This window comes from Coptis chinensis, chromosome 5 (genome assembly GCF_015680905.1).
Source record: "Coptis chinensis isolate HL-2020 chromosome 5, ASM1568090v1, whole genome shotgun sequence".
NCBI classification, from domain to species: domain Eukaryota; kingdom Viridiplantae; phylum Streptophyta; class Magnoliopsida; order Ranunculales; family Ranunculaceae; genus Coptis; species Coptis chinensis.
Genome location: NC_141460.1, coordinates 97249500 through 97266527, shown reverse-complemented (window position 1 = coordinate 97266527; position 17028 = coordinate 97249500). Strand labels below are relative to the sequence as shown.

Here is a 17028-nt window from a genome sequence, read left to right as displayed (position 1 = left end):
CTTTCCAATTACTTACTGCTGGCTTCTTGTTTATTATTATTATTAAAACCCATCATGCATGTCAGTTTCCATGCACCACATTCAGTCCCTTCGGGTCTCCAGGATCCAAGTTTCTTGTTGTTTTTACTGCTGATAGCGAAACTTGTTTGATGATTTCTAGCTCAGATTGGTAGTTTGGTGTAAAAAAAAGGGTCTTCTGTAATCTGTGTATTCACCTTTGGTGGAGTTACTGAGTTGCAGAGTTTATATTTTTGGAGTTCATAGGTCTGAAAGTGAGAATGAGTATTTGCGAGTCCTGTGTTTTACTGGGGCTTTTCTTTTTCCTTCCTCAGTGTACATATCAAGAATATTTGCTTTCCCCGACAGGCCAACACATACAGTAAAAGTTCTCAATTGGTCTTTCAGAAAGCTTATAAACAGTTCTTTCCCACAAAATTGCGTTTAAGTAGTAATAGGACAGGTAAGCGGGTGTCGACATCATAGATGGATTAGGGGGTGCATGTGTCGCACACCCCAAAGATTTGTAAAAGTCATTAGTAATTTGTTAAAAAAATGGCTAGACTATAAGGATTCGCAACCCCAAATTTTTTATATAAGCTCCACTACAGCACCTCCCAATTTAATTACTGGGTTGCATATACTATTGCACCCCCCCAAGACATTGAATCCTGATTCCGTCCCTGGTTGACATGGTTCCAAAGAGTCAAAGACACCACCAATAACCACTCTACGCTCCTCACCAACACCACCATCGTTATTATCATTGCCGCCCCACTACCAACATTAACATATGAGATCAAGTAACTAGACTACTCTCTCCATCGTGATCAATGCAAAGCCATCTCAACCACCAAACTCATAGTTCGAGCTCAGCTCCATCAGACTAAAAGCATTTTTAGGAGAGAAACTAAGAAAACACTTAATTTTTTAATCAAACCAAACACCAACCAACTTTAAGAGAAACATTAAATATTCGACATTAAATGATGCGGTTTTACATAAACTGCGCTATATAGCCCATGAGGCTTTCTCAAAACCGCGCCACTAAAGCCCGTCTTAAAAGTCCAAACCCACGTGGTTTTCCAAAAACCGCACCATGTGTTGCCACTTCAACTTTTTTTTTTTTTTTTTTTTTTTTCTCACGGGTTTTCGCGAAACCAAACAATGTGATTGAAAGATATTTCCCACATTCTAGCCCAAAGCCCATGCGGTGTTCAAAAAACCGCGCGGTTTTTAAAACCAAACCGCGATAAAGATTTGATACAACACCAAAACTGGAACCAAATTTTAGCCGATTTAGTGTTTGGTCTGGTGTTTTTTTGGTGTTTTAATCACCATGCGTCTCTCCTTAAGATGAAATTTGGTGTTTCATACTAGGATAATCTCAGCTAAAGATGCTATAAGAGCTCTACATATTTGTACAATTTATTAGTGGGTGATATTCAACGTCAGCTTTTAGCAGTACAGCACGAAATAATCGGCAGGCAACTAGTGCTGGCATGTCGGCATATGCCAAAATTTTCAATAAAAAACAAGTTTGTCACACGGCACTCTGCGTAAGCAAAGTTTACTCTGATTTGAAGAAACGAGGAAGGCAATGGGTGGTGGTGGTGATGGAAACTCTTTTCACTGTTACTCTCATGGTAACATTGTTATACACATCCTCTTTATTTGCTTCTCTTTTTTAACATTATTATTTCTAAACAACATGCAGAAGAAGAAGAAGAAGAAGAAGAGTCAGTTGATTCACTGTTCATTGATCATACTACTAGGGAGTTTTTTGATGCAAATGAAGGATTTATAGACAAGACTTGGCTATCTTCTGATTCTTCAGAAACTGAACTTGTTCATTTGAGGAGACGTAAAGATTATGAAGAGATTATGCAGGGCTATGATAGCTTCAAAGCTCGAGTTCAAAATTTGGACGAAGCAAAGCGTAAACTACTTAGGTATGTTATGGAACCTTGTTTAGTTTCATGTGCAATAGAGTGGAGCTTGGCGACAAAGTTTCTATAAGAAATTTGAAGCTAAGGCAATAAAGAAGCGTTCTTTAAGAATTTGTAGTCTTATGTATTACTTCAAGTGATCTAGATTTAGTTTTGTTTTCTTTTATATTCTGCTTAAGGAAAGCTTTGATTAGAGTTTTATCTACACAGTTATAAGCCTGGTGATTGGACAGAAGAGGTAGGAGGCATGAAGATTAATAATTATGATGTTCCGAAGACAACATCGCTTATATTGCTAGGCCCAAGAGGATCTGGAAAAAGTAGTCTTGTGAACAGAATTTCGAGAGTCTTTGAAGATGACAGTGTTACATCAGAGAGAGCTCAAGTATCATGTACCCTCAATTGTTACTTTAAATTACAGAAGTTTAAATACATATGCTGTGATCAAGTATTATTGTTTTAGTGACTATATTAGTGCGTTGCTGAAAATATATCACGTCTTATAACTGCAATTCCGTCCATAAGAGAAATGGCTTTTCTTTTTACTTGTGCAGATAATTCATCTGTTGGACATGGGACCTTGTTTCTTAATGAATATATGATTCCTAGTGGTTCGACTTCCTTTTGCCTGTATGACACACGTAGTTTGTCAGAAAATTCCTGTGATAACTCTGAAATGATCAAGAGTTGGATGACAAAAGGTGTACGCCATGGAGAATTGGTTCTCAGGTTATCTAGGTTACACTATATTTCACTTTGAGATTTTGGTTTTTTTATTATTATTTTTTTTAGATTTTTCCCTTCTTCGATTTCTGAGCAGGGATTCTGATTCTTCATGTGTGAGGAAGCTTATGAAATGCAAAGCACAAAAGACATGCTGCTCAAAAGATAAACGGATGGTTAATTTTGTTATACTTGTAGTAAATGCACATTCGGTACTAAAATCGATGTCTGGTGAAGATGATATGCAGTATACACGCTTGCTTGAAGAAACTTTCAGCTGCCTATATTTGTCTTGTAAAGGTTTATCTCCAGAGACTTGTCTTTTATAATTTTTCTTTTGATCACATAACAATTATACAGTTTTCTTGTGATCTTCATTCTTGTGATGTATTTGGAGACACTAAATTTATGCCGCATTACAGAAAGCACCTATATTGTTGCATGGAGACAAGGCAAGGGATGAATTCTGAAAAGATGAACTCCTCATCATGGAGATGGTCAATATATAAATCTTTCATTCTAACTGTACATTTTAAGATATTAGGCCTTTTCTAGTAACATATACGCCATATTGAGATGAAGTTTTGGATGTAATCTTGGATGGAAATATTATTTTTGCCAAAGTCTGGCCCTTGACTCATCTCATGTTGGCAAAGAGATATTGTGTCTGCAACACAGTGTAAAGAACAGTGACTAGCTGATACAATTAATTTCCAGAAAATGGATTTTTGTATACAAATTAATAAATGTCTGTTGCTTCTCAAAGCCATAATATTTTTAAGCCATAATTGTTGAACAATGTTTATTTGCTTATCTGCACCATTTTCTTATACTCTGATTAATGATTATCTTTTCCCTTCCTTTTGCAGATGACAAACCTGTTGTAGTTTGCACACATGGTGATATACTTTCACATACAGACCGTGCTTGTGTTCGAATCCATTTGGGAGAATTACTGGGCATTCCACCAGCTAAACAAATCTTTGATATTCCAGGTATTGCTTTTTAAAATTATTAGATGATTCTCCCTCAACTACCAATTAATAGCGTCCAATTAGAGTTACTGTAGAACATCTCCTTGATCCGAATTGCAGATAAATGTGATCCAGAAACTAACTTGGCTGTGGTGGACATGTTAACATATTCCCTGATGCACGCTGATAAGAATCTCCCTGGTAAAACCAGGTCTCCTCACAAGGTATGAACGGTTCTCTGTCATTTGAATTCTTTCAATGTGATCTCAAATAGTTTAGACTTGCTTGTCGCCCTAAACTATTCCTTGTCATTTTTGGTAAGTGGATATGACTTTTGATTAGTTATAGACTATAAACTGAATAAGCTTCTAGTTGTTAGTTATTATAAGTCTATGATAAACTAGAGATCCTACTGGAACAACTATATGTATGTTATTATGCACAGGGGCAGTCTCATGGAGTAGCAAATATCAATCCACCACCCACATTACCTGCTTTCAGTATACATCTATTGATCAATTTGGAGATTTCTATGTATAGATAAAAATGTAGGATCATAGGGTACAATTAGGAATTGATCCACATTGTTTTGAGTATCGAATTAGGGAGTTCAGACTGAGCTCCATGTTGGTTGTGTGTAATGTGTCTATGGTCCTCTTAACATATGAAGAGGCTGTAATTATGTACAAGAAAATTATTTTCTGCAAGTTTTCACCTTTCTATACCAAGTAAAGTTAACTGTTTCAATTACTAATTACTTCTTTATTTAGTGCAAATATTAGTTGTGTCTTCTGATATGAGGCTGCCTCAGACGTTGGTCAAGAACATGCCCTATTTGGTTTACCTAATGTTTTGCATACGCTGCACTGCTTTGGGCCATTCTCCCCTCCAAAAAACAGTTTACTGGATTATTACTAACTTTCAGTAATTTAATGATGTTTCTATTCACTTTTCCCACTCAGTAAGGGGGTGGGAGCTTTATAGGTCAATGGGCCCAAACAATCTCCATTTAGCAATACATAACCGAGTTTCTTGTAACTGTCATTTACTTGGTTAAATAAATGTGTACACAGCTAGTACTGGTTCGTGAAATAAAAATCAACTTTGTTCTATTTGAACCAAAACTTTCATGTTTTAAACTAGTCATGTCAGGACGGGTGTTTGGCATGAACAAGATGGAGGTATGGAATGAATTAACAATGGGATCTTCATGCAGGTTTTGGGGATGCTGATGATGATTATGTTGGTTTGTGTTTGCTTGTTCGCATTCTGGAGTACTTTCCATTCTTTTAAACTCGGACACTGGCATGCAACCTGGCATTTGTGGCGCAACTCAACTGCCTGCTCAGAGAGCCCCGAAACTTACCATGCAATCCCGAAAACGGAGTCTGGAGAGGCGATCCATATAGCTTGGCATGAAATCAGACACATATGGGAGGCTTGAGATATCTTATATATATTGTGACATACATCAGGCGTACTGTATATCCTACTTTCCCTTATCAGGTCAGGTGTGTCTCGCAATCATTATGTGTACATATATACGAAGTATCATGTGTTGTCTATACGTTCATCACTGTTCATCAACCTTGACTGTGTTTCTTTGTTTTTTGATGTGTAAATTAATCTTAGTCTTCTTTATCCAGTTTTGCTCCGCTTTCATCCTAATTACTGGGAGTGGAAGTCCCTGTTATTTCTGCCCCTGAGCATTCTTAATTCATTAGTGCCAAGTCTTTTGCATAGTTATATGGGCTCTGCGCTTGGGCTGCGCTGAAAGATTATATATCTGTGTAAACGTAAGAATTCAAAGATGGGCTGACTGGATCATATAATCCTCCACTCCCAAACTAAGAGTTCTTGAAGAGACTTTTGCGAATTTTGTTCTCACAAGGTCTAGCATTTTGTAGATATCACTAAACAAATTTTGTTCTCACAAGGAATCTTTACACGTCACTTGCAAATTTTAAAAAGGCAAATGATAAGGAGAGATCATTCTCTCTAAATTTTGGAGAGATTAAGGCAAATAGCCGTTGGATGGAGAATTTTTTCTCGAGATCGAGGTTGTTGTATGGTCCATAACTGACAAACCACACCAAACCGTATGATCATGTCATTTAACGGCCGATATGAAGTGCGCACTAAATTTAGAGAGAATGATCTTATCCGATCTCTTTTAAAAATTCAAAGAGAGAAGAAATAGAATTTAATGAGGACTCGAGACCCATAATTTGTGGTCTGTAATCAGGTCAGGTGTCCTTTCCTTTAAAATGGTTGAGGCATGGCTTCCGAAAATTATATTTTAAATAACATAAAATCAACTAAAAACGACATTGATTGGAAGTCCAACTGTTATATACTTATATGTATGTTTCCTGTCCTCCCTTTTGTTCCTTTAGCCATTTGTCATGGATATACCTTGTGAGTGGATTTCGTCCAACTTCTGATGGTGTGGTAGTCTCTGGTGTAATGTAAACAAAATTGTTGGTAGAGAAATGCCCAAAAATGAAAGACCAGTTCTCCTAAATCATCAACCAATGTATTTTGTTTGAGAAAGTGTAGGTGTCAAATTAAGAATGGAAGTTCTTGCCAAAAAAAATATATAAGAATGAAAGTAGTTTGTGAAATGGGTTTTATTTTATTTATGAATCCCCACTCTCCTATGAGGCTATGACCTTTCCATGGGAATTGCATGAGTAATTATGAGCGTGTGTGGATTCATTGCCATATGAAGGTGGTCTGTGATAACAATATAACATATGATTGGTTCTATTGTGTAGCTTAGCTTTTCATTGTTTAGTATACACTTTAATGCTGCTCACCAGACGCGAGGTGCCTAACCTCCGGTCTATGTGCTAAAGGACCACAACCAGTTTTTTGCTAAAACAAATAATATATATCGATCCATGGAATGAGTGATTAATATACACGGAATATTTATTGAGTGTGATAAATTATAGAGCATGTAGTTAAACTTGTACAACACTATCGAATCAATGGAACAAATAAGAGCATTTCTAGGTGGTGGTAGTATTTCTTTTAAATTTGAAGGCGAAATTTAGAGAAATTGGACGCAAATTTGATTGTAGGGTCTACCATGCACGCTATTGGTAATATCGTGCGGGCCAGAACTACTGTCGCCGAGGTTGAAAAAAGTGAAAAAAAAAAAAATCACGTGACATTCCCAATATAACGCCCAAATTGAAAAAGTCAAAAAAAAAAAAAACCCCACCCGATATTAAGAGTGGCGCGACGATTACTGGCGCAGTGTGCTGGTCAAAATCAAAAAAAAATTGGGATGACATTTGCAATGGCGCCCCGCGACATTACCACTGTCGCTCCGCATCCAAAATCCCAAATTTGCGGATGCGGCTAGACAGGTGATGCAACCGAATTTGTTTCCACCTAGAGTTGGATTTCCGCTAAATTCCGAATTTTAGAAGCAAATTTGAAAATTTTGAGAGGTGATACTACCACTAATAAGGGGAGGTTGTGCGAAATTGCAAATACAGAAGACCATGGACAATTTGGTTTCTCTGTTTTGGTTCAAGTGTTCAACACAAACCTTCATATTTATCATGTTGTTCAATACTTCATTAGACAACTTTTGGCGTACTTCCTGCTTTCAGAGGTATAGCAGTATAGAATCGCTATTCCCATTCTATCTCCTTTATCATTCACATTTCTACCTACCTTTTCAATTTTTGTTCAAGATATTTATTTATTATTTATATATATCTCTATTAGTAAAGTACATCATAATTAACCTGGCCTTTTAAATTAGACCAGCCTTTTTACTACCACCAAATACCCTTAATTAAATATAAAGAAAAATTATTCAATGTCTTTAAAAAGGACTATTTCGTCATTTAAATTTTTATTTCTATTTATACCCTTCAGTTACAACACACTCACAAAGGAGTTTTATGTAAATTCAGGTCGAAAACCAAATCCACGCTTATATTGAAATGTACGCGGGTAGTCTTACCATTAATACCCACTTAAATACCATTAATACCGGGTCTTAAAAACAGTCCAAAAAATTTAGTTCTTTCAACTTCCCCTCCTTTCTTCATAAACTCATTCTTTGTTTTATACTTTCAATTCCTGTTAGATCGAACAGAACTAAAGAAGGACTTCTGTCAAATTTCGCCGTTATGCGTGGTGGTTTCTAGTGTGGTCGTCGACATGGGAGAAAGGAACCCATCAAAAAAATCCCCATATGAGCTGAACCAGTAATTGGATAACTATCTAGCTGAAGCCATTAATACTTCATATTGTATTGGTATACATACATACTATCTTCAATTGAGACTTCTAGAAAAAACCTGTTATGGAGTTGTTGCCACTTTGTAGCACCCCCAGGTTTGGTTCCATTATTGTTTTTTCGGACTTTTTTTCTTTGAATTATATAATGAAATATTTTTCAAGTTTTCTATTTGATTTGGCCATTCACTTCTTATTTCTTACTTGAAAATTATTTTTTCTGGCCATGGAATATGATTGTTGTTGTCTGCAAGTTCTTGATTTTTGCCCCATACATGCAAAGTCAATTGCTAATCAGAATGATGATGCTCGCTAAGCAAGAGGTGTTTTGGTCCTAGCCTCTAGACATTAGGCCGGTTCCAAAGACCCGGGTTCGCCACCTTCGTAGCATTGCGGGTGCAATCAAAAAATCATGTTGCCTATGCCCCTATCCAACTCCGAAAACAATTAGTTGAAGTCTTAAAGTATAATTTTTTTGAATTCTTATGAAAAGATAACAAAGGCATCTAATTGAGTTAATCCCCTTCTTCACTATCCATGCAACATTTAGCTATTGAAGGGGTTTCGTTAGGTTCAATTGAGTTATTTGGTGTTGATTGGTTTTGAGTTAAAAATATGTCGAATCGGTTTGTGTTTAGGTGGGTTTTGAATTAGAAGTGAATCGGTTTGTGTTTTGTATAGTTTTGAGTTTAATGTAACCTTATATGGAGAATTTTGAAATATTCAGTTAGTCACATATGGCTTACGTAAAATGATTAGCTATCATTATTTCATCGTTGTTAACTATTACCAGTTTGAGAAGCTATCTTGGTGTTGCTCCTTTATTATGTTTCTTTTTTGCTTCGTTTGATAGTTTTTAATTGAAAACACCAATTTAGTTGTGTAGTTTGAAGTGATCCATATATCTTTTTATTCAGCTTTCATATTATTTATTGTTGCTGCTAAAAGTTCCAGTTAGACGTGTTATTCTATTGATTAACTTCCGGGCATTACTCTGCAAGGATATTCGGCGAAATTCTGAGACCCTTCGAGCTCAAGATATCAATAGCAAAGAACTCAGGCAGGCTTCTTCATCCTCTGTTATAAAACTGTGCCTTTTGACACTATATTGGAATCTTTTTTGTTAATGTGTTTTCCCTTAATCAATCAATAAGATATATATTTTCTTTCACGCGACATTAAAGAAAACAAATAAGCATATAGTCCGAATATGCATCCCAAAGTCCGGATTTGAGTACTAAAATAAGCATATAGTGTCATATTTTTCACGCTGGTGCCCTTTCACCTTATAGTACTATAATTGATTGCCTAGATTGTTCTCTTCATTTCCAGCCTTCGAAGTGGAAATTCTTTCATGCGACATCTTTTGTTTTTTTCTAAACGAAAAAGTATAGGTATGTTCATGTCGATTTTTTTCTATTAAGGAGAAGAACCTACTTAGATACAAATACCATTTGACTTTTGTATTATATACCAAAGAAACAACAATAGATGCATTCCTCAAATTGTCAATCATGTTTACCCCGACCAGATCGAGATATAAGGAACCAAACTACCTCATTGATAACGTAATTTGGCACCTACAAATGAATGCATAGATAATATAAACTTCTTTGTTCTATTATTTTAATGGGGAACTGCATAACTACTTCGGTTCTAAGTTTCTAACTCAATTTTTCCATTTTCAGAGAACTTTTAAAATCATACCAACACTGCCACAGATATGGACGTCACTGAAGTTGCTCTCCAAGTACTCGAAGCTTTTTGTACCAGTTTGGTCATATGGTCGCGCCCCTTGGTTCGTTGTAGAACTGCCTGCCCTTTTATCTTCGCGAACCTTACACATTGTAGTTTTCAACTGATTTCTGATTAACTTTCAGCTTAGAACGGATCTGACGTCAAGTGTTATTTGTCACTACAACGATCCAGATACGGTTTGAGAAAAGTACCCGCAGCGTTTTCAACTGCTATGGATGTCACTTAAATTGATCTCCACGTCCCCGCAGCGTTTTTATCCATATTGGTCAGTTAGTGGCGGCACTTGGTTTGGCACAGAAAATCCCGTTTTAGCTCATGGGGGAGCTTCTAATTGAAGATGTCGACTGATTTCAGCAGGTGTTTAGCATTAGAGGTTTTTTTCTAGAATTATCCGTACAAGTGGAGCTTGGAGTGAGATGGATGGGCAAGGGAAGGGGACTCAAACGAGGTTCATAAGTCCATAGACACCACTTGCTACTAGTTATTCTTCTTCGGCAAATACAACTTAAGAAACCTCTCCGTGTGTTAGACCTGAAAGCACTCTGACTTAAACGGCCTACCGGTCTGGTCGATCTTCTTAGTTGGACTCAGCCCTTGCTTATGATGAATATGATATTGGATTTGCCTTTTATAAAGCCTCACCAGTAGCTTATCGTTCTAAATAAGATCAAGGGACTTACGTGAAGATGAGAAGAAAGGGTTATGAAAAAGTACATGTCAGTCAATAGCTTTATCGGATTAATTTCAGGACTGTCCAAACTCCTAAGTATTATTTGTATGTGTTACAGCCTTCACACTGCCGTTCAAGTTCAATCTCTCAAGGTTCATACTGAACTTAAAATAGCAAGCTATGGGTGAAATTGATACAAAATCAATTGAATCGGTTCAGGATGCACTTTCTTTGTTTGGGCCGGAAAATGATCAAAGACAGCATAGGTCAAAAATCCACTACTGAGGTACAATTTACAAAGTTTAATGTTAATTCATGGTTAACACTTGGTTGGACCTGTATAATTAAACCATTAATGTGCTATTATTGTGGCTGGTTCCACCTTGATGTTGGTCTACCCAATATATTCAGATGTTGTTTAATGATTAATGATTTTAGCCAATTGATTTTCCTTATTTTTCAGGGTCAGATGAGTTCTTAGAATCAGGAGCTCCTGCTAACAGACTTAGCCAATGGAGTAACTATATATGAATATGTTATTTTAATTGAATAACTATATATGAAAATGTTAAAAGCTACAATCTTACTCGATCCTGGAAAAATGGGCAGGAGTGAGCTGGTTAAGAGAATCAGCCAGCAGTTAGCTGAAGCTTCAGTTAGTGATCTGCTTATTCCAGCCCAAAACGGTTAGCCAATGTCGTATGATGTTGATGTAGTCAAAAGTATAGTGGATGAATTTGTATTGCAGGAACAAAACCTAAAGATTGATCCTCCGCTGAATGAAGAGATGCAGGTTATTAGAAGCTCAAGATTTATGCCGACTACTTCCAATCTTACAGTTGCCAACTTAGTTGACGGCAAGGGACCCAAATCTACCTCTGTCAATGTTTTTTGACCTTGCTGAGATGGTCTCGAGCTTCTCAAGGCCAGCTCATGACGGACTTTATCGTGCTATTCAACGCAAATTTTATATTTCTCCTACTGAAAACTGCCTTCATATTAATTGGTGGTAAAGTGAAAGGCTGTTAAATATTTCTCACCTTCCTCTATCTTTCTTGAAACTCCATCTGCAAGAAGTGGAGGTAAGAGACTGTTTCTAATCGTATTTGAACTCTGAAGAATGGGGAGCACATCACCAAACACAACAGGAAAACCTATAAGATGCAAAGGTTAGACTTCTCTCCAACTCTTCACTCAAATTCAAGCCAGTACGGGTTCTTTCATAATTGAGTAATAATATGAAGTTTATCAAAGTGCAGCTGCAATAGGTAGAAAGGTAGGGGATCCTCTGGTTATAGAAGAGATTGAAGTAGCTCCACCTAAAACTTATGAAGTTCGGATCAAAATGCTTTGTACATCTCTTATACATAGTATCAAAATCTTTTAGAGCATAGTATCAAAAAATGAACAGGAAAAATAGTCATATTAGTCCTTTACTTTTTTGGCTTTTACCTCTCATATACCTCTCCTCTCACTTTGTTGCAGTGGTTCTTTAGTATTTTCATTGGGTTTTTAGGCATGCCAATTGCTGCTGCTGTCAAAATGATCCCCGTAGGATCAACATAAGCACTATTAGAACTTCATAAGTGCTTTTGATTTTTTGTAAGAGGCCTTCCCTTGCATACCGGTTTCGGTGTCCCGGGTTTTCAAGCAAGGAATGGTTCTCTAGGACACGAAAATGCATGCTTGACAAAGCAGTCCGTCCAAGAATTGGGTCGGTGAACTTTTTAATATCCAAATTTTTGATTGAATTCATATGCCGTTCTCAACAGCTTCTAACATAAAGAAGTGTAAAGATTCTTCGTCAACAACCTTTCTACTGGTAGTTCTGAGAACTGTTTTCCCTTTCCTAATAGCATTATGGACTTATTGTGATGTGTTATTCTAAATTTCTGGTTTATTGTAATTATTATGGGTTTTGCAAATGGCTTAGAAGTGATTTTTATGTAAAAGTAAAACACTTGGAATATTTACAAAGGGCCACACGATCTCAATAGTTCTATGTTAGGGAAAGTACTACGTTAAAGTTTAAAGACCTGTTGTTTTGTGCCCTGGGATTAGTCGAGGTGCACCATAAGTCGTCCTGACACCGGTGGGCGAATAAAAAATAAGAGACCTGTTGTTTCCAAAATTTACATTCGTTCCCCGGAAATTGGTATCCTTTTTAACAGGAGTTCATTTTCTTTTTGCTCGGTAACATGAGGCAATTGAACAACACGAGTGGTCAGGGCTTGAAAGATTGATGTGCACAGCTGTGTCATAAAATTCCAAGGTAGAATTGAAAGGTTAACTGATAGTTTGATTACTTTGATACAGTACTCAATTGATCCACAAACTGTCAAAACGTGTCAAGTTTGATACCCTTTTTAGTCGTTTTTTCTTTAAAGTTCGATATGCAATCAAACCTCCACATAAGCGTAAGCGCAATGGCTGAAGACAAAATCTATACAACCTTTCCAGGCCAGCTTAACCATTAACCCTTGAAAATTGATTACCTTGCTCCAAATTAACCTTGGTATTTGACAACTTAAGGTCGCTGGTTCAATCTTATTAATGTCCTCAATTCAAGTTATTTTGAACCTATATGGTTTCGAGTCTCATTTAAATTCGTCCTTTAACATGTTTTTATAGGATAAAATTTTAGAATATCTATTTCTATAGCTGATTCAATTTGACGCCAGAAGGCGTGCACATATGCTAGTTTATTTAATTGCGTTGCCTATCTTTTTTGCACAATCAAATATCACAGCTTCAGCTTCAGTACAGTTCTCCAGTTCACATAGGTGAAAACATAATAGAACTCGATCGACCAGCTAATAAAGAGCAGATCTAGCTTACAAGACATAAACAAAACCATATACAACCAAAAATGGAAAAAGAGGAACAACAAATAAAGAAAAGTAGAGACATCTTTTTTTTTCTTTTCTATTTGGTTCAATCATCAATTTTGATATCGAACATATGGTTCGAATGCACCACTTTTGGCTGCATTGGACCACTTTGCCTTACATATACAAAATATAATCAACAACATTAAGGGTAGCCCAACATTAAAGCAATTACATTGAAAGATCTCTTATCTACAAACCTTTTATCCCTCTATCCCATCTTATCTCTTCCTTTCATTTATTTCTTTCTTTTTCTTTCTCCCCCCACTCTCATTTTTCTTGTATAATTTATAGTACAAATTGCAACCACCAACATCAAAAAGAAAAAGAAAAACTATTTTGCTATCCAACCTTAAAAAACCCACTTTGATTCCACCCCGTAAAATACCCCACATTTTGGTGGTATTCAAAGGCTAGACATCAAAGTTTGCTCTCTATGGTTAAATAGCAAATTTGTTTCTAAAAACAAGAAGAAAAAAAAAAGATGAAATTATCCAACCAGTTGGGTTGGAAAGAGACTATTCATCTGAACTTTGGTTTCCCCTTGTCAACTTCGATTCAATCCCATAATAACCAATATACCACTTAACAAACTTTCTCAATCCACTAGCCAAATCTGTGGTAGGTCTGTAACCGAAGTCTTTATATGCCAAGCTCACATTTGCATGTGTGAAGGGCACATCACCATTTCTAGGCATCTTAATCACATGTTTCTTGGCCTTGGCATTTAATATATTTTCAATTATTGAGACTAATTTACCCACCGACACTGGCGACGTGTTTCCCAGGTTGTAGATTCTAAGTTGTGCTGGTGCTTTCTTTTTACCACCACTTCCTGTGCTCTTCTCTGCTGTATCTAGTGCACCAATGCATCCTTTCACTATGTCATCAATGTATGTGAAGTCTCTTGCCACTTCTTTATCATCTGCTGTTTGATAAATGGTTATTGGCTTTCCCTGTAACAATATTAGTAAATTCAATTAGTTTATCCCGTAAGTTCAGTTAAACGTAGAAAACAATTGGGAAAAAAATGTACAATAGAGGAAGTATTATGAATCTAAGTTCTTCAAACATTTTTTTTTTCTTGTAGCAACGTAATTTAGCTCGAAACTCTGGATGTGAACTTCAGGCCACGGATGCCCGAGCCCGATACCCATACCACTTGGGTCAAACCAACATTCCCACTATCAAAGGTGTCGGTGTACTCCATTACTAGGTGCCTCGTCTACAATTTTTTATAGATAGTGCATGAAGATGCAGAAAATAATTTCCGGCCTTGGTAAAGTTGAAATCCTAAGTGCAAATGCATGGGACGTTTTCAGCCTGCCTAATTTTTAGACGGCAGTGCACTGCATCAACCAAAGAATTGACATCTCTATGGGAATGAAATTCATGTGCTGTTTTCAAAAGTTGTCTAACTTGTAATACGAATTGGAGCTGATTTTACTGGTGATTGTTGATGTTACTTTCTACTATATGAAAATGCACAGCTAAAATTATGTATTTCAGACTACAACTTATTCACGCGTTTTATTACGTAGTGTCATTGTACTAATAGTTTGATACTTCATATAGTTCATGTATAGTGCCATTGCAAATTTGCAAGTCCATTAACAAGGACAAAAACATCAATTTTCTTGCTTCCTATATAAAATATGAATTTATATGTTTCATTATTTATTGATTAATCTAGGAATCATTTGATCAACATGTAACAGAAAAATAAATATATACCTGTAGGATATCTTTGGTGAAGAAGAAATAAGCCATGTCAGGTCTACCCCATGGACCATAAACAGTGAAAAACCGCAACCCGGTAATCGACAACCCGTAAATATGATTGTAAGTGTGAGCAATTTCTTCACCAGCTTTCTTCGTCGCTGCATACAAACTTGCGGGTTGATCCGTTCGATGAGACTCAGAAAACGGGTTTTCAGTATTAAGCCCATAAACTGAACTCGAAGAAGCCCAAACAATCGACGGTTGAGGATTGGTCGCTTTAGCAATCTCGAGAAGATTTACAAATCCAGCAATATTACTATTCACATAAGATTGTGGATTCTCCATGGCATAACGTACACCAGCCTGTGCAGCTAAATGTAAAATATGTGTAAATGGAACTACATCAAATAATTTCGCAACCAAATGCGCGTCATTTAGATCAGCTTCCACAATGAATATCTGATGTTGTGCAAGTAAATTTTGTCGCGCGCGCTTTAGTGATGGATCATAGTAGGAATTAAAATTGTCTAGACCAAGAACACCATCGCCGCGCTTTTTTAAAGCAAGCGCGCAATGGGAACCAACGAACCCACCTGCACCCGTTACAAGTACTGAGAAGCCATTAGGCCGCCTAGGCGTGGATGAGTGCCGCACTTTTTTCTCCCAAGCCGCACCACCACCATAAAAAGTGGATGATAGAAAATTATGGTGGTGAAGTGTATGATGAGGATTATCGGAAAGTGGTGGATAATTTATAGTGAAGAAGAAAACAAGAAGGACCGCGGCAAGAAGCGTTAAACGAAAGAGAAGTTTCGAAGAAGCGGCTAGGAATTTTGTATGGTTTATCCGACGGATGTAGCTGTTGTAACGTTCAAGTTTGCCAGTAGTAGTTTTGCTCATATCTGGTGGTGAAGCCATTAGATGAAAATGAGGGAAGGACTAAAAAAATGGAGATATTTGAGAGATGAGTCCTGGAAATGAATGAGAGTGAGGACAGATGAATATAAAGGTGGAGAGAGAATGGTGGACCAATGTGTGTAGGTTGGAGAGCACCTTCTTCATTACCTTGTTTTTTTTACAGTTTCACTGATCTTCCTTGCATTGTAGAGACTAGAAACTTAATAGAAAAATGGAAATTTTTCGTTTTTTTAGTTTCATGAAATTTTTAATGCAACCGTCTAGTTTTTTAAGTTAAAGCTATAGTTTGGGATGATTATTATGATGGACTTATGGGACCACATGATCTGTGGATTAATTAAGTAAAGTGAATGACTCCTGGAACAATGGAGTTAATGATACCAGAATTTCCTACACAAAGTTATCTATAAGATAGGCCCTTATGAATTAATTGGCTGTGCAGATGTGTGGTCTTCTGCGTTGGCGGGTCCATAATCCACACACGAAAACTAATAGTCTATGAATTTTCTGTAATCAGTAGATCAAATTAATGACCCAGTTAGTATTTCTCGAATATGATCTAATTAAGAAAAATGTAGATTTTGCATATTGAGAATGATCGTAGTGTAAAATGAATAACCACAAAGTTGAAAAGAGGCTCAAATCTACAATATAGGGGTGGGGGCCAAACCTGGTGGAGAGGTCGACCCAAATTTGCAGTGGAAAGGAATACTAGTGAAGTAATACTGGATATATATGGATATAATTAGAAATCATGATTAGTTACTTCCTCCAAGTCACTATATCACGTCATCTGAACTAATTAGAATACCGTATTACAAAACGTTAGTTCGGGCAATACACTAGTATGAAATTTGAGATTTCTGTTAACATTTTGAAGATATAGAATGGCAGCTGATTTATGAAATTGTATATTGCAAAAAAATTTATTGTGAAATTTTGGATACCTATTACGAATATACTGAGCTTGTGTTCATGTTTACCACACTATTTCGTGGGCAGAAAAATCATATGTGCTCATATTTATATTTATTAGGGGATTATGGTTGTTCACTTGTTTATTATGAGGGGAAAAAAAAGGGTTTTATAGATTTGCCACTCCTATTTTGAAACGAAATTAGACTTGTCCCTCCAAATTTAGTGAAATTAGACTTGTCCCCCACCCC

At 36.6% G+C, this 17028-nt stretch overlaps 2 protein-coding genes across 5 annotated transcripts; one reads left to right on the top strand and one right to left on the bottom strand.

The window, feature by feature from the left end:
* Positions 1-1502: 1502 nt before the first annotated feature.
* On the top strand, positions 1503-5288 carry LOC147500658 (uncharacterized). 4 transcript variants are annotated; one of them, XM_086562276.1, is made up of 8 exons: positions 1503-1643; positions 1718-1949; positions 2157-2338; positions 2501-2675; positions 2767-2969; positions 3539-3664; positions 3764-3867; positions 4860-5288. In XM_086562276.1, exons 1-8 carry the CDS (start codon positions 1598-1600, stop codon positions 5085-5087), a joined length of 1296 nt encoding a protein of 431 aa, XP_086418402.1. In that variant the 5' UTR covers positions 1503-1597; the 3' UTR covers positions 5088-5288. The 4 variants fall into 4 exon arrangements, with proteins under 4 accessions (XP_086418402.1, XP_086418400.1, XP_086418401.1 ...); XM_086562274.1 differs by having other exon boundaries at positions 2501-2684; XM_086562275.1 differs by having other exon boundaries at positions 1715-1949.
* Positions 5289-13225: 7937 nt separating this feature from the next.
* LOC147500657 (UDP-glucuronate 4-epimerase 6-like) lies at positions 13226-16044 on the bottom strand. The gene is made up of 2 exons (XM_086562272.1): positions 14957-16044; positions 13226-14178 (listed from the first exon to the last, which is right to left on the bottom strand). Exons 1-2 carry the CDS (start codon positions 15860-15862, stop codon positions 13741-13743), a joined length of 1344 nt encoding a protein of 447 aa, XP_086418398.1. The 5' UTR covers positions 15863-16044; the 3' UTR covers positions 13226-13740.
* Between the last annotated feature and the right edge of the window lie 984 nt (positions 16045-17028).